Source organism: Oreochromis aureus, linkage group 6 (assembly GCF_013358895.1).
Source record: "Oreochromis aureus strain Israel breed Guangdong linkage group 6, ZZ_aureus, whole genome shotgun sequence".
In the NCBI taxonomy this organism is placed as follows: domain Eukaryota; kingdom Metazoa; phylum Chordata; class Actinopteri; order Cichliformes; family Cichlidae; genus Oreochromis; species Oreochromis aureus.
The window spans coordinates 24860901-24880307 of NC_052947.1; the positions used below are offsets into that span (position 1 = coordinate 24860901).

Genomic DNA, 19407 nt, shown 5'->3' on the forward strand with positions numbered 1-19407 from the left:
GCAAGAATAAAGATTATTAGAGTTTTCCAGTTGGTGACAGTGAGTTTAAAACTTTATTGTAGGGACTTATGGAGGACTACAAGTCCCAAAACAAAGGAAATAAATACATAAGTAAAAAATTCATTATTTTTAATTAATTAATTAATTAATTAATTAATTATGAATGTATTAAATAGCTGTCCATTTCATTCAAAACATTTAATACATTACTTATTTATACTTTATAATTTATTATTATTTAATTAATTAATGACACTTTTATTTGATTATTTAATAATGTATTTATTTAACTCATTTTGGCACTCGCGGCCCTCTATAGTTAATCAGTACGGGGGAAGAAAAGACTGAAATGATAGACTAAAAAACTGGGGGTGGCAGTAATACAACTCTAGAGAATTAGAACTGCCATCAAACACGAGAGAAGAAGAACCGATGATGACGTCAGTCCAGGGGCGCCAAATCTGCTGCACGGTGTACACAGAAATACTCGTCAGGTGAAGTTTGGGCTGTTTTCATCATCTGAGCAGGTCAGCATAAACTTTGCTTGTGTTTATGACGATGTGTGCTACTTTGGCATTTTCTCCCAGCAGCCTAGACTAATGACTTAAACACAAATCTCAAGGGCGAGCTGGTTAAACTGTCCGTTTGAGTGTCGCGTAGCATTTAGCTAACGTTTAAGCTCACAGCAGCCACACGGATAATAACAGAGCATTTCATATTTCTTCTGAAATGCACCTTTTCCGTTGATAAAATCCCCGTAAAAAATATCCGTTCTCTAAAGTTGTAAGGATCCGAAATGTGGCGATTTTCTCTATATATGCAGTAAATGTAGGAGAAAAGAAGCAATTTCTTTAAAAGTTAATTGTCATACAATCATTTAATCCAACAACGGAATAACTGTGTGTGGTTAGTCTATGTCCGATTGTAGGTCTGTGTGTGTTTCATTGTGTCTGAATGTGTATAACTTAGTGAGTCAGAGCTGGATCTCACATTTCTGTCATTTGACTTTTAGAGTACCATCGCACCCTGGGATCTTACATCTGCCTTCACAAAGTCCCTTACACACACCCACACATTCACACAACATCATTTGCTCTCCTCTCAGGAGCTCAGTCTGGGTAGAGCTGTTATTCCCCTCCTGTAAGGTAGGTAAGAAAAACAATGTTGTGTATTTCGTTGTTTTTCTTACCCACCTTACATATCAGGTTTGTTTTTTTTTCCTGATTTCTTGCTAAATATTGATATTAAAATATTCTTAAATATAGTGTGTAGAATTTTTTTTTTCTCTTTATTTTTATTTTTTTTAAACAGTAGTAGAAACCTGCCAGCCAGCTGCGGCCCTTGTGGGGTACAGTCTAAATTTAATGTTGTTGGTTTCTCTTGGCTGACTAAAACTTGTTTGTCCTTCAACAGCCACCATAGCTAGGATATCAACTTGAATAGAGAGAAGTAAGAAAACAAAATTCAGTTTACTGCAGTCTTACTAGCAGTGAGATTTTATGCACTGCAACTTTTAACCTGATCCTAAAGCGTGTGGGTTGTTTTTTTTTTTTTTTTTTGCACACTTTATTTAAGTTTGCACAAATGTATGGTCCCATCAGTCAATGCTGTCGAAACATTAACACCCCACTGTGTGCCCTGACACACCTGATTTAGATGCTATACAGGGCATTAAATGATGCCGCTTCTTCAGCAAAATTATTAAGTTATTAAGTGTGTCTTTGCAGTTTTTCTGAGTTGAAAGAATTCATTTAAAGAGTTTCACATTTTCTGATTCTTTTTTTCCCTTTAGTTTTCAGTATTTGTTTTCTCTTCAGTTAGGCTTCGGTTATTTTCGTAGTGGATTTGATTCTTATATTTATTTATTTATTTGGTTTTAGTCTTTTTAATTAAAGTTTGGAGGGTATTTATCAGGGGCACCTGTTACAGAAGTTTGAAGTAAGTAAAGTAATAGATACATGCCTTACTTTGTGACTCACTAAGACAAAAATCAGCTTTAAATTTAATTTAATTTTGCATGTTCTTTCAGCCATCAATCATGGACCTCAGCCCCTTTGAAGCTGACAACTCCGTCAGCTGCCGGCTGGTTTCTGAGATCCCTGAAGTCTGCAAAACGGAGGATTGTTGTCTTGGCATTGATGAGGCTGGCAGGGGGCCTGTGCTGGGTATGTGACTTTTACTTACTCTAAGCTAACCACTCGAGGTTCTTCTATATTTGAAACACAGAGTGCAAAGTATGTATGTAAAGTTATGCTGAAACATAGTGTTAAAATTGCACTTAACTAAATTAAATGTTTGCCAAATATGACAAATTGTAACCCTTAATTGAAAATTAATTAAAAAGCTTCATAACATGTTTTGAAATTTTATCCTACAACTTATTTTGAAATTTAATAATTTTGTTTACTGGTCTGGATACACAGAATGTGAAATTCTGGTCTAATACCAGTGTTAAAGAACAGTTTGTCCAGTGCTTTTTTTTAATGTTTGTTTTTAATTTATTTGCTATTAATATCCCTTATTTGCTAGAAAAAGGAGAAAATTTTTAATGGTTAAAAACCATCAGATTTTCTGATCACCTCACTGTCCTTAAACATTAAGGCAGTGGAAAATTTTGACACAAGACCTTTGGTAAATTTCATGTTATTTGTTGATAGGAGCCAACCATGTAGCTATGAGCTGATATTGATGTTTGTCATCTCCCTGTTATTTGCCATTTGGGTTTCGGGTGAATTAGTATGTACATTTAGTAGAGAAATCTAACCGTTTTGATGTTACTTGTGATGCAGGGCCAATGGTGTATGGGATATGTTTCTGTCCACTTTCCAAAAAGGAGGAGCTGAAGGACATGAAAGTAGCAGGTAAACCAGTTTGCTTGTATTGCTGTATTTAAACTGAGAAAAGCGCAGCAGTCTTTCTGAATATAATGCTTTAAACTCATTATCACTGCTGTCCTCCCGGACAATTAAACAAAAAAAAAGAAAGAAAAGTATGAAGCTTGCTAATCATTATTTACTTTGTTTCAGTAGCTAAAAATGTCACCAGAAAATAAATGAGCATAAAAAGCCCCCCAGCGTTTTCCTTTCCACATTTGAAAATACAATTTGTCATTGTGTCTTCAGTGATTATTTGCTTTTCTTTTAGATTCAAAGACCCTGACAGAGGCAGAAAGAGAGAATCTTTTTGAAAAACTGGTTGAAGCTAAGAGTTATGTTGGGTGGGCTCTGCAGATTCTGTCGCCAAACACCATCTCTACCTGCATGTTACGGAGGTAATTTGGGCATACAGCGCCATGCACTTGGAGGTTTGTTACCATCATTCATGCACACTAACATAATGTCTATTTTTCCTTCAAGGACAAAATACAACCTCAACGCCCTTTCACACGATACAGCAATAGACCTTGTACAGTATGCCTTGGACAGTGGAGTACAGCTTAAAGAGGTAGGTAAACAGTTTACATGAAATGTTTAAATATGTGCACATTATTCTTTTAATATTGGGTCTGCAATGTCCTGTATAGGCCATATTTCCTCTATGTTCCTAAAAGCTAAATGTGCTTTGAAACTGTCCTTCCAGCCTTAGGGGGCACTTTATGCATGTGTTGCGGGGGTGGGCAGTTAAGGGGCAGGGGGCATTGTGGAGAGCCACACTAATAAGTACGGTTAAATTGTGCTCAGTATTAATCTCTTTAAACTCTCTTGATGTCTGTATAAACAGTTTCTGGTAAGAAAAAATGTTACAATTAGGCAATGAAAATGTGAAAAAGACCTTGTAAAAACACCAATATTTTATCACTATTTAATTAACATTTCAAAAAATTACAGAAGAAAAGTTACATGTTTTTGCAAAATTTCAAAGACTTTTAATTTTAAACAAAGCACTTTTGCTATTTTGGTTATAGTTTTAATTACTTCATTTGCAGTTTTTAAGTTCTTTTTTTCTTTTTCAATGAGAGAATCTTTATTGGGCTTGAACAAGTAAATTAAATTTGGGTTTAATGCCTGAGATGAAAATATGAACACATCAACAACAAATCTGCCTTGCATTATGTACCTTAGAGCACTGGATGTGCTTGCCTTTCTTCTTAAAAAAAAAAAATTGATATTTCTGCTCTCAGGTCCCATACTCTTGCCCATGAATGAGCCACACACAGCTGTGTGGTAGCCTGTGTCACCATTCAGACACTTTATCTTGCATTTGCTTCAAAAGTCAGACTTTTTTTTTTTTTTTTTTGTTATAGTACCTGCCATTACACCTGCAATTTATTCCATTACGGCCTATCCAAGCTTGCAGTTGCCTAACTATCACTGACCTCAAACTTTTTTGTTTTCCCAACGTAGAAAAATGTGTTGCAGACTTTATAGGTATTACGTAGAGCCAAGGAGAAAAAGTTACATCGAAAAACAAAGTTGTCTGCTTTGTTTCTCAATGGAAACTCCATACTTCCTGCAAATTCTATCTGTCTTGTTACTGTTTGCCTTGAGATTGACACATTCCCCAATGCTTCTTTTTTCCCCCTCATATTATTGGGCATATTAGTGCAGAACAGTCCACCAATGACCTCCACTACAGGTGGTCTAGGACCGTACAGTGCCCAGGTCTGATCTACTGTATCGTCAAATAAAAACCAAAATATAATAAATCTCTATCTTATCCCAGCTTTATTATATTTGAAGTCGTAATTATCCTTTTTGTTTAACTGTTTTAAGTAGTAGCTCCGAGTGATCCAACCTGACTTTTTCATTGTGTATTATTTGCCTCGGTCTTAACTTTTACCATCTCTGTGGTGTTGTGCAGATTTATGTGGACACAGTTGGCCCAGCGGACAAGTATGAGGTTAAACTCTCTCAGCGGTTTCCGGGTATTCAAGTGACTGTGAGGCCAAAAGCTGACTCCCTGTTTCCAGTTGTCAGTGCAGCCAGTATCTGTGCAAAGGTTAGTGACCAGTCCTCAGCTGGATTTAAGTCTTTTCTATTTTTAAATTCCTGGGCTATTAGAGTTGGTTGGTACTTTATTATCTCTAGGGTGTGAAGCTACCTTCAGAGATTTTATTGAAGTATTGAAATAAGCAGTTCTTACAAGCTGTAGTAAATGCAAAATAGTTGTGCATTGGATTTTGCACAACTTTACTATCAGGCTAAAGAGAAGCATTTGAACAATAATGCAAGATTATGTCCTTATTCGTGTAAGGATTACACACTTTTTATGGTATTTTTTTAGTGATATATCTTATGCGATTATGTAGTGTGGAAAACAGAGTTTTGGTTCTTGAAATATTCAGTATTTTGCATTGAGATGTTTTTTTTTCTCCACTTAAAAAATGTGCACCTTAGAAATGTTTCTGGTTTACTGCAGTAGACAGCAGACCAAAAGGAGCAATTTTCCTTTTGCGATTATTGACCTACCGTTGCTTTTACTAAAGAATTTTCATATTTTATATTTCATATTTTCAGCTCTTAAGGAGTTTTCTGGTGCTATTTTTTGGTTTACAGGTTGCTAGGGATCGTGTCGTGAAAGGCTGGAACTTTGCAGAGGACTTGGGAGAGGTGGATACAGACTATGGCTCAGGGTACCCTAATGGTAAGAAACCATGCACATATGTTATTATCCATCCGCAATAACATGTTTGAAATGTAGTGGCTAAAACTAAAAGTTTGTTTTGCTTAAGTAAAAGTATGTAAAGTTAGTGCTGTGGAACAATTAAGTAGAGCAAACTTCTGAAATGTTGCTGTGAGTGTGGGTACAAACATTAGGTTGTACACTGAACATAAATGATAAGTCATATTAACCTAGTTAACTAGTTAACTTTAAATTAAATGCACTTAATGCACTTAATATACCTTAGTGTAGCTGTTAAAGCTAGGGTGGGCCACACAGTGAAAATTTGAACTGAAACATGACACATAAACAGTGTAGAATTACTTTAACCTCAATGGAAAAAATATGACTTATTACATTATTACAAATCACTGCCTTTGTGCCATTTAAAAAAACAAACATTTCTTTGGCATATGTTTGGGGTTTTTTGTGTCAGGCTAAGGTCCTCCTATATCACACTATACAATTCATTTGTGTATCAGCTTTATATATTATACATTATATTTAATGCTGACACTTTTTATGAAAAGATACATGGTTGTATTCATATTAATTCCAATTAATTTTGTTTCTGTTATTTTTTGTGTTTGACACAAATAAAAGTTTTAAATGTAGTGGCTAAAACTAAAAGCCCATTCCGCAAAAGGTATAGCGGAATGGGCTCGTTTGTCCCCACCTTTTTTGCTTTCTTCTGACCACTTCTCATGCTACGGCCTTCATCTGGCTCTTAACACAGGACCCAGGTCAAATTGACTACTTTTTCTTTTCAAATATTTATCGATTGCTGTTACGCACTGCATTGTGTCACAGCATGACTATTAAGTAATTTCTTCGTGGTCTTCTGTTTTCCTGTCAGTTAGCAACTCATTTAATTAAAGCAGGTAGTTGTACTGCCCTCTAGTGGAAGAGAATGTAATTGTTCTGCCCGTTACTCATGCCGGTTGCTTAGAGTACTAATCAGGTCGAACCAGATAATCTTCCACGGCACACCTATGTGCTGCGGCACAGTGGTTGGGAAACACTACTATAGCCAATGCTGTAAAAAGCGTAACACCCTACGCGTGCTAGTGTTAACTAGGTGTCACAACCATATTCTGCAACTAGATAGGACACGCAGGGCGGATGAGACACCGCTCCTTCTCTATCTCTGAGAGAGAGAGGCAGCACTCTCAACTTCATCCTGGGAGCTGAAGTAAAGTAGTAAGTAAAATTTATTTATATAGCACTTTTTAAGACAAGAAGCTATTACAAAGTGCTTCACATGGGAATATAAAAGCATATTAAACAAAATAATATAACAATATAAAGGAAGTATAAAAGCATATCAAATAGTTAGTGCAAGGATTTTAAAATGGGAGTGATATAGGAGAATTTATTACTGTGGGTTAAAAGCCTTGCTGTGGCATTTTTGACCGCTTGAAAGCGATTTAAGGAGGCCTTAGACAGACAGGAAAAGAGTGCGTTACAGTAGTCTAACCGGGAGGATATGAAGGCATGAACAAGCATCTCCATTTCACCTTTGGAGACAATAGTCCTAAGTTTAGCAATATTTCTTAAATAAAAAAAGCAGGAGCAGGTCACAGACTTGATATGATCTCTGTCAAAAGACAGAGATTGATCAAAAATTATCCCAAGATTCGGAGCAGTAGCCTTAATCGAGGATGAGAAAGGACCCAGACTTTGACTAATTTGGGGCTTGATACTCTATGGGGCAAGAATTAAACGCTCAGTCTTGTCTGCGTTCAACTGCAAAAAATTATTTGTCATCCAACCATTAATTTCCTTAGACAGTCCATTAGAGGGATAATTTGTCTAATTCCCAAGGTTTAAAGGAGATGTGTAATTGGATATTGTCTGCATACAGATGGTAGGAAATAATTTTGAAACCGCTGATTATACGGCCTAAAGGAAGAATATATAATGAAAATAACAAGGGGCTTAAAACCGATCCTTGAGGGACTCCACATGAAAATTTAGCTATATCTGACCAGAAGTTTCCCGCCGAAACTAAAAGTGTTCTATCCACAAGAAATGAGATGAACCACTTTAGGACAGATTCAGATGTCCCTACCATATGATTTAAGTGGTGGATTAAGATCTGATGATGAAGTCAGTCCCATCCCATAGTGAGACATCTCACTCATGCTATTCTGAGAACAGGGGTTACACAAGTAACCTAAAGTTATATCACATTACAATTTACATCAAAGGGACACTGTTTTAATTAGCGACGGACATTGTTGGGATTAACAGTTTGAAATAACATTTCACTTGTTCAATTTAACACTGCCTACTTAAGACTGTTATGCTAAAATAATTGTATTTGCATGTAAGTTTTGTAGAAAAACTAGCACTGAGACCCACTCTTTCCTTTGTTTCCAGATCCCAAGACGAAAGCATGGTTGCTGAAGTACCTCGACCCAGTATTTGGTTACCCTCAGTTTGTTCGATTTAGCTGGAGCACTGCCCAAACCCTAATGGACAGCAAAGCAGTTAATGTGCATTGGTAAAGAGCCTTCAAACTCTATTCTGATCAAAGTCCTACTTTGGTTTTGAAATCCTCAATTAAAGCAGCATCTTTCCTTCTGTGATTCTGCTCTTATACTGTTTCTGCTATTTGTGAGCGCAGATCTGGCTGATACCAATTTCTCATAGTGTATTTACAAAATACTTTGTTTTTCAGTGTGTCTGTTAGATAAGAATACTTGCAAGATCACAGGCTACACTTAATCTCTGTGCTAATCGTTTGACCTTAGGAGACAAGTAGTTGGCACAGAGTTTAAAAAACAGTCTTTGTCCTCGTAAATCTTTTCTCAGGGACGATGATGAAGAGGATGGCGAGAAGGCAGCGCAGAGGCAGAACAACAAGTCAATGTTGTCCTACTTCAGTGTATCAGCTGGAGGTAACGACCAAAATGCAACCCACCAGGCACACCGCTTCTTCACTGAGCGGAGGCTGAAGAGCCTCAACACACTCTAAAGAAACGTTAGAGGGCCTTCACATACATCCTGGAAGTCATAAATGCATTGTGGGACTTTTTTTGTAACACGGATGCAAACTTCAGTCATCTGTCTGTATTTGTCTTGTTTGTAACTGTTTTTATATATAAAGATGTTGTTTAAATATGTTTTAAAGTGTGTTCTGCATTCTGTACCATACATCAAGAACGAGGGTGGGTTCATTGCTGGATTGCGTTGCAGTCTGTAATGCCAATACTGCCCTCCATTGGTAAAATGAATGAGAAGCATCAACAGAATGTAACAACCACTATTCGAGTTACCAACACAAGAAGAACAATTTATTCATCAAAGTCTGACATCAGTGAAATCTTAAACTTCATCGCAAATCTAAAGAACATATTAATTCTGTATACTTTCAGCACACTGTTCAGTAAAAACTGATGGAAGTGGTCCATTGCAGATTTGGAACACTTCATACTCTGCACAGTTTTCTGCAGATTGTAGCTCTTAGGTAGCTTTTAGGTTGAGAATAAAACACAGCGCTACTTAAAACAAGTGTCTTTAATTTGAACAAAAAAGCAACATAAATATTGTCACAATAAAACAGCCTTTAATTATGTAAATTAGTAATTCCAAAGAAAAATGTAGTACAGCTCTAAGTATTTTAATACAATCTTTAAATACTTCACAGTAGTTGATAGTTGTTGTCGTTGAATTTCACATGATAATACACTGAGTGATTCTGTATCCAGCTCTTGTAGGGAGACGGTGTCTTTTGATATATTATGACTAAATAAAAATGACGGTCCAGGTTTTCCTTGAGTCATCAGTCCTAACAGACGGGTTGCCAAGAACAGAAACAACATAAAACAACATGTTACAAAAACTTATGCTAAGCATCTCAAAAATAAAATAGTACATTGCCTTTTTATCACAACCAAGGGGCGGATATTTGGAACTTAATCATCTTTAGCTTTTGTTGTCTTCAGTGTTACATGCTACAGATATGAGGTAGAAGTAGGATGAGGTTTGATGGTATTACTGCATATATTTCTCTTCTTTAAAGCCCGCTCTGTAATCTGTATCAATCCAACAATGTGCATTTAGAGAGCACAGCTGAATTTTGAGATGATCTTCAAATGTTTATATTCCAGAAATCTCAGCCATTCTTTTTCCGGATCTGTCCCACGCTTCATCCTCTTCTAGGCCTTTTCTCCAGGACACTTTATGATGCATCACATTTTACTACAGGACGATGGAAGGCAGCTGGCTAGGAGTTCCAGCTCCCGTCATATGAATATGAAAATATATTCTGGCTAGATTAGCCTAGCTGTTGGCTACGGAGGGAAATCCATTTCTCCACCTTGCTAGTTGCTGTTGGGTTTGTTTCTGGACTCCTGGATCCTCTTCCCGCAGTTCATAGCTAAGCTGGAGACAGCAAATGAGGAAAGGATGATGATAGAGCTCCCCACAAAGTGAGATGAAGCTCCTCTGGGGGCTGCTCTCAGAGCTCTCCTGGGGAAAGTTTCTCTGTCAAAGGCTGTGGTGGCAGTCATTGTCTGTGCCACAGGCTCCATGGTTGTGGAGGGTAGTCAGATGTCAGAAAGCTGAATTCCAAGGCAAGTTGGCTGCTGTAGCCTCAGCTGGAGCTGTCTGAATCACTCTGTGCTGCTGATTCCTTTCTTGATCCTTCTTCTATGGTCATTTATAACTTCCCCAGACTCCTCCTAAGTCCTTTGAGGAGCTCGATGTCCTGTTGCGTCAATGGGATTAGTTAGCGGTTGGCCCACGTGTACATATGACTAAGGCAGATCTATTTCAGCTTAGGACTGCGTAATGTAATTCTATTAGACCATCCTGTCTTTGTTCCATAGTGAACAGGCAGCGTTATATATGGGATACAATCTTGCACTTTGTAAACATACAGTTATCAGCCACTTTGTTAGGTATACTTGGTAGAGCTACCGTAATTCCTCATGGCACAGACTGAACAAGATGCTGAACATATCATGGATTGTGATAGCATTACGTGGTTGCTACTGATTTATTGGTTTGTCATTCATGATGCAAATCTTCTGTTTCACAACATGCCAGAGGTGAGATCTGGTGACTGAAGTTCAGTTGAGTACAGTGAACTCATTGCGATGCTGAAGGAAGCCAGTTTGAGATGATGTGAGCTTTGTGACATGGCGTGTCTTCATGCTGGAAACAGTCATCAGAAGATGGATGCGCTGTGGTCATGGACATTGTCAGTAACAGTAGTCAGACAGGCTGTGGCCTTTAAATGATACTCAGTTGGCACTTAGGAGCCCAAAGTGTGGCAAAAAAATATCCCCCACACCATTGCACTACCACTTTGAACCTGAACCCCCGATAAGGGAGCAGAATATCAGCACTGGCAGAATGTTTCGAAATCTTCTGTTGCCCAGTTTCGGTGAGCCTGTGCGAGTTGTAGTCTAAGTGTCCCGTTCTGAGCTGACAGGAGTTAAAGTATGGTCTTCTGCTGCTGTAGCCCATGTATTCAAGGTTTGATGTGTTCTGCATTTGGAGATGCTCTACTGTTGATCTCGGTTGTAACAAGTGGTTATTTGAGCTTTTGTTCCCTGCCTATCAGGTTGCAGCAGTCTGGCCATTTTCTGATCTCTGACATCAGCAAGGCAGAGAACTGCCTCTGTCTTTTTAGATTATAGCATATAAACTGGAGATCATTGTGTGACAAAATCCCAGTAGACAAACCGTTTTTGAAATACTCATACCACTCCATTTGGCACCAACACCAATACAGATGCACATTCAGAAACATTTGATCAATTTTTTTTTCTCCCATTCTGATGCTTAGTTTGAACTTAAGCAGATCATTTTGACCATATTGGCATGCCAGTGAGTTACTGCCATGTGTTTGGGTGTTTAGATATTTTCATTTATGAGCAGTTGAACAGGTGTGCTTAACATTTTATGACAAAACAAAAAGAAACTATATCACCTTACCCTCCAAATATTTCTTTTGATTTTTAAATCAAACTTTAAATACATTCCACATTTAGATTAATTAAAGTCAGAGGAATAAATATGAAAAACAAAACCTGATAAAGTAAGGCAGATATTCAAAAAGTAAAAAGAAAGAAAAGAAGACATGAGGTGAAGCAGACTAGAACCTACAAACATTTTGTGAGTCACTGAGGACCATCAAAGAGGACTGTTGTGTTTTGTTTTTTTCCTGACCACGTAACGTCTGCCCCCTTCGTTAAGAAAGCTGAGCTGTTGACTGAAAAGGATCAGTGGAAGATCCAGGCTGATTTGCAGGCAAGAGTACATCAGCTTAGGAAACTGAGCAGGACACATACACACATCAACCTAAAAGTTATATTTAACATTCTGTAAATACATTTTCCAAATACTTTTTTAAAATTAAATATCTGCAGCTATAAGTATCACTCAATGTCGATTATTATGTTGATACATTACATTTTAAATAATCTGTTCTCATTTAACCCCAGCATGTTACTGAAATGCTCCAAAGCCCACATAATTTTTCATCTTTCTTCTTTTTCTATATGATTTATATTGCAAATACTCTTACATTTTATTACACTCAGTGACGCTAAAAGGACTTTTGTGGTTTTTGTCATTGACTTTTGCTCAAACAAATCAAGAAAGAGGGGATTTTAAAACTATTTTTCAACATTTTATGCATTAAACAGTACACTGATAATCAGGCCCAAATGTATTATTTTTGTTTATGCCACAATTCCTAACGCTATTAATATATTTAGTTTGTGATTGAACTGATATCATTGATCATGAATGAAAACCATATACATGTATACAGCATACAGTGAACTGTACATGTAAAAAAGTAATTTCTGAATTCACTGAGACGTAAGAAAAAGCTTCCACCAAAGGTCAGACTGTACAGTCAGCTTTAATTTGAGCTGGCTTTTAGCACTGAGGAACATATCCTGTCTTGACCCAGGCACAAGGGGTCAGCAGGTCTCTAAATCTCTCATTACGCGAAGTCCTAGTTTCTTTAGTTCATCTCTTTAATTGTTTAATTGGATTGCACTGGTTCTTTTCCACTACTAGCACAGAAAGCTTTCATGAATTAATCTTTGGTGGTGGAGCAGTTGTAGTTGTGTGAGACAAGAAAATCACACTGCATAATATTGTCTAAAAATAGGAATTATTTATATAACTAATCTCAAATCAGACACTCCCTCTGCTGCTCTCTGACCCGTTAAATGTCAGACTGAACTTAACAAGGTCTGTAATAGGGATGCATGACCTAAAGTCATGTGAATAAGAGCACCCTGCTTCAGTCCTCCTAAGGTTTTACATACCAGGACATAATAAAAAAAATCAGGTCATATGGTCATTACCAGGTTCTAAAATTATTTAATGCAACCCCAGATGAACAGCAACACATGACATATTACACTGTGTCATTATTTAACGAAAGCTAAGCCAAAATGCAGAAACAGCATGAATCACTCCATGATTCATGATTGGCCCACACTTCTTTACAATGTTGCTTCAGTTCCTTGAGGTTTGTGCTCATTTGTTCATGCACATTTCTATCACAACCTTTCAGTCAGGTTGAGGTCTGGACTTTGACTGGGTTCTTGCCATTCTGTTGTAGATGTGCTGGATCATTGTCCTGTTGTATGATCCAATTTGGTCCAAGCTTTAATTGACAGATGCCCTCACCCTGCCAAACAAGCCATGCATGTTCAGTGTTTTTCTAATTGTACTTTCATGAAATTTAATATGCTAACTCTTGTTTTATTGCAGTTTATCTGAGTATTGCACAGTCTGACCTTGGGGGACCTCCAGTCATGGGAAGATTTTTGATCTTAAAAAAAAAAAGTGCTTGGTCTTATAACTCTTTACTTGCCAACCCTTTACTGCCAAAATTTGAATTAAATAAATAATAACACCGTGTAATATGCTTAGGTTCTGTTCATCTGAGGTTGTGTTTAAATCAGGTGATGTAAGGTGATGGATGGATGGATATGTAAAACCTTAGAATTGGGTGTACTTTCTTTTCACTGTAAGCATCCAAGCAACATTTACTTAATAAGGTTATCACTCGCAGTATCTTCAGAATGAAAGATCTGTTGCTATGGCATGAAAAACTGTGCTGTAATTAAGAGAAATGTGAAGGAGGCCATTCACATTGTTGACATTTCTACAAAAATGTCAATAATGTGAATTTCAATTTGTGATTAAAAAAGGGTTGCCCTTCAAAACAAATCTCTCTTCTTTGTGATTTCGCATTTTCAATGTGATGCAAAAAGCTGCTCGATCCAATGAAGTTGTATTTAACCAGTCAAGATAATATTACTGATTTTGTTTTATTTAATATCAAAGACAGTCTGCACCATCTTATTAAAAAATATCAGATGGCTAAATGTTTTGTAAATGCCATCATCTGTGTCAAGTGACCTTTGAGGATTTCTTCATTAAACTGCAGAAACGTCTGCCTGACATTTCATGTTCGCCTTCTTCTGCCTAAAGATTTAAAGACAATTCAGCAGATAAGACACGGCTTTATTTTTAATTTATATTCATATAGCCGTCATTTTGTATTTGCTGAAGGTCACTGCTGTATATTCCCACAGCTTTGAACGTAGTTTGATCTCAAGCTGCTTCTTCTCTGTGGGTCAGCAGTATGAACTCCCGCCGTGCTTTGCTGAACCTCCACAGACACCGCTGGTCCTAAAATTCAGATAAATTATTTTCTGTGGGGCTGTCTCAAGAGGCCTGACATTTCACTTGGCCTATTCACCATAGGCCAGCTAGTTTTGCTTGAAATAGCCGATCCTGTCCACATGGTGTCTCTGTTGCCCCACACTGGTATCTGGACTGTAAGCTTCCCCACATCTATGAAAGAGAGCTGTTTTCTGTGACGAGAAAGAGGTTATGACCCTGACATGAACTCACCAGTTACTTTATAAGATACACCCGTGAAGTCAATACAACAGATTGGCCATGATAAAATCAAAAAGTGATCTTTTTTATTTTCATGTTTATTATTTAGGCCATGCACTGAAGTGAATTAAAGGTGTTCCTAATACTTTGCTGCTGTTTTGCAGTTTTTAGGGCAACTCAAAATCCATTAAACCACAATCACCCATTATGACCTCAATAGCAAACAAGATTTTTACCTTTTTGATGATCTCAGCGACAAGTGAAAAATAAATAGTTCATTAAAGTTATGGCAGAGTGCACTGTATTTCCCAGGTTTACCCAATACGGTAGTTTAAGTGTAATTTCAATTTGCTAAACGGTACTATATGATTAACAAAAGGATCAACCAAAATGAGTTGAATCCAAGTGTTTTTTCACTTGAACTCTCAGTATGAGGTCCAAAGAAATGTTGATGCAACTGAAGGAGGTCATCGTTAGGCTGAAATAAACAAAATAAATTATTCAGAGAGAGTAAAATCGACAGGAGTGTCCAAATCAGAAAAAGAATGACTTAAAATAAATTCTCTGGTCAGCTCAGAAACATGAAAGGACCTCAAAGGGGATGGAAGAAAAATAAAAAGTATGATGACATCATTATTATCATTATCATTATTTCCATGGTTAAGAAAAACAGCTTCACAACAGAATACTCTCGAGGAGGCACATCATGGTCAGAGTCTAGATAAACAGAAATACAGAGGGGTTACAGCAAGGTGCAGACCAATCCACCTGGTGCATAACACAATGGTGGAGGTAATAATAATAAAGAAATCTGTACTGCTATTCTTTCAGCTAAACGAGTAAAAGATGACCTGATTTCCAGTTACAGATGTTAAAGATGGCACACTGCATTAATATTTTAAGCAGGATTACTTTTTTATGTCCATCTTTTGCAGTTTTAAAAAACTTTGGGAGCCCTCCATGGTCAGTGCTTAGTAACATCTTCTTTGTAAAATGTCAGGGTAAGTGATGGCTTTTTGAAGCACCCTTCTGTTCCTTTATAGGAGATATTTCTGCTTTGTTGCTGCTAAACTCTTCCACATGTGAGAGACTGTGTAGTTGTCTTAAATGTGCTTCTTTTTTGGTGATGTTTATGTCTGAGGACTGTAAAGAAGCTCACTAAATCTTAAGATTGTGTTTGTCGGAGTACTCTGTTATGGAGTGTGTTATGGTCTGTTTAGAATTACTTCTCTGTGGTATAAGCCACCCTCTTGTACTCTTTAGCTTTTTTACAGACTGGGTGACGTTAGAATTTAGAGGTTTAACTAAATCAAGGTTCCCCTACCAGTGAAATGTTCTTGTTTTGGAGACCAGGCTGCTTGATTCACTCCCTTACTTACAGCAGGAAGAATTTTGCATGTCACTGCTAAAAAGCTTGTTTCAAAATTATTTAGGCTTCTTTAGAAGTTGTTTTGCAAGATCTAGGTACTGAATTTTATGGTGAGGACACAGGAGACTCTTCCAGTAAGGTCACAGCTGTGAATGTGTTGTAGACGAGTACGCCAACGCTCCAGTCTGCTGAAGGTTTTTGATTTGCATTTTGTTGCACTCCTAAGGAGGGGTCCTTCTACAGGTCCTTCTTGTTGTAATCTCTCTCACAAAGTTTCATTTGTCTTCCTGGTGTCAACTTGACCTTACCCTGAGCAAACACCTATCTGAAAACACTTTTCTATCTTCCTTTAGCCTTCGTCTGCTTTGTTGGCTTCAGTTATTTTACTTCTTAGAGTGCTGGGAAGCTGCTTAGGCGTATTAATAAAATATTAATAAGTAGTATTTAAAATGTTTTCAGATACGCATCACCTCACCCTCCCTAGAGATGATTGTGAACACTAAAGCTCCAATAAGATCTTTTTATTAGTTTTATGGGTTATATGAACACTCAAATCTCATTGGTTGCCCAAATTATTGCATGGTGCTGCTTTCTAAAATTGTACTAAAACAAAGAATTATTGAAATAATGTTTTATTATTATTAACTTTATATCTTCTTACCTCCTATATCCTTCTGTAATGGGCTGATTTAAGTGCCAATTAACTTATAAATCTGCACATAACTTCAGTTCATCTTCTTCTCACCTCGCTCAGTTTTCACAGTAATTTGGTGTACAACATTTGGCGTGGCTCTGAATATTGTTGGAATTGTTCTATTTTTTAGAGACAGGGTCCACTTTACCAATTATGTAATCAAGATGCACACAGTATCTCTTTTCTGTTTCTCTTGAAGTCGTTCCTCCTTCTCTTTATTTTGGTAGGTTTATGTATGTATGATGAGGCACCCCCGAGACTGCAGATCGTATGGTGTTTTATTTAAAGACACTCGCTTTCTAGACTAGGCTTTTAGCACAGCTGTAGTCTGTGACCCACTTATACACAGAGACTGTTGGCAATGAAGAGAAGGTGGGAGCTGTACGCGCTGTAAGGAAATGAATAAGGAGGTAGATCTGTAGGATAAAAAGAATAAGTAAGTATAAAAAAAGAGAACAATGCGAGGAAGTAAAGAGGACTGGGCTGTAAGATGAGTGTTTGGAGATAAAAGATTTTAAAATGTTTGCAAAGTTGATGCTGAGCAAAAGGAATACACAAATTTTGTCTATATGCAGTCATGTAAAAGAACATTTACCCAGGACTCTATGCAGTCTTGGAAAAACCTAAAGACACCCGTAGTGCTTCTATATAAACTAAAAATGTGGGTAGTACCGAGGTCCTATTAATGAAATGCACTTTATTAACTGATCATCAACAAGTGTGAGTCTCTCCATAAAAGCAGACGTTTTGGCAGTTTGCTGGTCTGGGGCATTCAGAGGTTTGTTAACACAACCCACCAAATTCACCTCAAGGTCATTCTCCACTGCTTAGAGAAATTACAAAATACATAGTAGCAACATTTCAGACCGTACTGGCCTCATTTAGCATGTTAAATGTAAAAGTTCATGACAATAGTATTAGAAAAACACTGAATGAGTATGGCTCGTTTGGAAGGGTTGCCAGGACAAAGCCTCTTTGCTCTAAAAAGAATATGGCAACATGGCTTAGGTTTGTAAAGTTAAGTTGCATTTTAACCAGGGGTGGGGAACTCCAGGCCTCAAGGGCCGGTGTCCTGCAGGTTTTTAGATCAACAGACCTGAATCAAAAGATTAGTTCATTGCCAGGCCTCTGGAGAACTTCAAGTCTTGTTGAGGAGGAAATGTAGTCATTTAAATCAGCTGTGTTGAATCAAGGACACATCTAAAACCTGCAGGACACCGGCCCTTGAGGCTTGGAGTTCCCCAACCCTGATTTAAACAAATCACAAGACTTCTGCAACAATGTCCATGAGAGAGATGAGACCAAAATGGAGATGTTTGCCCATAATGCACGGCTCCAAGTTTCATGGAAACCAAGCACAGCATATCAGCGCAATGATGGTGGAGGTGGAGGGGGTGATGACCTTGCAGTCATTGAGTTGCCTCAGTGAAGCCATCTGTCTGATAGCCAAAGCCTGGCTGAAATTAGGTCATGCAAGAGGACAATGATCCTAAGCACAGCAGCAAATCTACAACAAAAGATGAAAGAATCAAGATGCTGCAATGACCCAGTCAAGGTTGAGACATCAACCTCTTTGAAATAGTGTGGTGGGACCTTAAGAGAGCCATGCATAAACAAATCTCAGCAAACCTCTATGACATGACTGAGCATTGTAAAGAAGAGTGGGCCAAAATTCCTCCACAGTGGTGTGAGAGACTGATAAAGTCAGACAGAAAATGATTACTTCAGGTTATTGCCACTGAACATCGTTATACTTGCTGCATGTAGTTTTTCACAGGACTGCAGAGAGTGCTGTAAATATTTTATGCTTCACATGACTGTATATGTAAGCGAATGCCATTAGAAGCCACAAACAAACTATTTTTATGTATATTGTATGTTCTTTTTAATTAAACAATTGAATGTATCATACCAAGATAACTGCAGGTGTGATTTATAACAGTAATAATTATCACATTATATGTAAGCATGCGTGGTGTACTTGGTGGAAATCAGACTGATTATTTCATCTGTGTTTTACCTCATTTAGTTTCTAAACTCACATTGTAACGCTTTAGCCAATGCTGTCAATGCATCGTCATTTATGGATAATATACGTAATTATTTACCACAGACGGTAAGCACTGCTCATCAATACAAGCATGTATGAATACTGAATGCTACTTAGTAGCAGCCTATCGGCTTTAAATGATTTGTGAGTTTTTGCACTTGTATAAACAAACAAACAAGCTTCAGCAACCTTCTTAAAGCCATCATGGCTCAATGTTTAGAGGGTTTTCCCAAAGAATTATATGAACTCTTACTAATTAATTATTGTGCTATGCACTGAGTAAATTTTTTAAGTTGAAAAAGACTAGAGACTCATTATCGGGGCTGATTTTAAAGTAGCTGTTTTTGCAGGTCAGACCAAATCCAACATGCACACATTGTGCGATATCAAACAGTTGGCTGCTGAACCAGTTAGAGTTAAGAGTTTTGTGGTTTTCTTCTTTCATGTGGGAGTTCTTTGGGGTTTGGTCTGACAGACAGAAGCTGTACTTTGAGGAAGTCTCTTTCTGGGATTGTGATTTTTTTTTCTCTGCTTTCATTTTCTTTCTTTTGATTTAGAAAATAATTAGCCGACCAATTACAGATTTACAATGGAGTTAATTGCAGTCTGCGTGTGATAAAACAAGGTACAATATAAAACACCACAACTTACACAAAACACCAAAAGACAATTACTCTATTGGTTTTCCGAATGTTGTATTTATTGTGCAGCTTTTTGACTGGACTGCACTGACATTAACACATTTTTCATGTTTTTTTGGTACACTGTGGTGTAATAATGGTCGTTTGGAGAAGAAAAAGCGTA

The 19407-nt window shown here is 37.4% G+C and overlaps 1 protein-coding gene across 1 annotated transcript; it reads left to right on the forward strand.

Annotated features, from left to right (window-relative positions):
- Positions 1–376: 376 nt before the first annotated feature.
- On the forward strand, positions 377–8730 carry rnaseh2a (ribonuclease H2, subunit A). The gene is made up of 9 exons (XM_031741245.2): positions 377–527; positions 2030–2165; positions 2790–2861; positions 3145–3271; positions 3357–3444; positions 4801–4938; positions 5496–5583; positions 7984–8107; positions 8419–8730. The coding sequence occupies exons 2-9, from the start codon at positions 2039–2041 to the stop codon at positions 8579–8581; spliced, it is 927 nt and encodes a 308-aa protein (XP_031597105.1). The 5' UTR covers positions 377–527; positions 2030–2038; the 3' UTR covers positions 8582–8730.
- The last annotated feature ends 10677 nt before the right edge of the window (positions 8731–19407 follow it).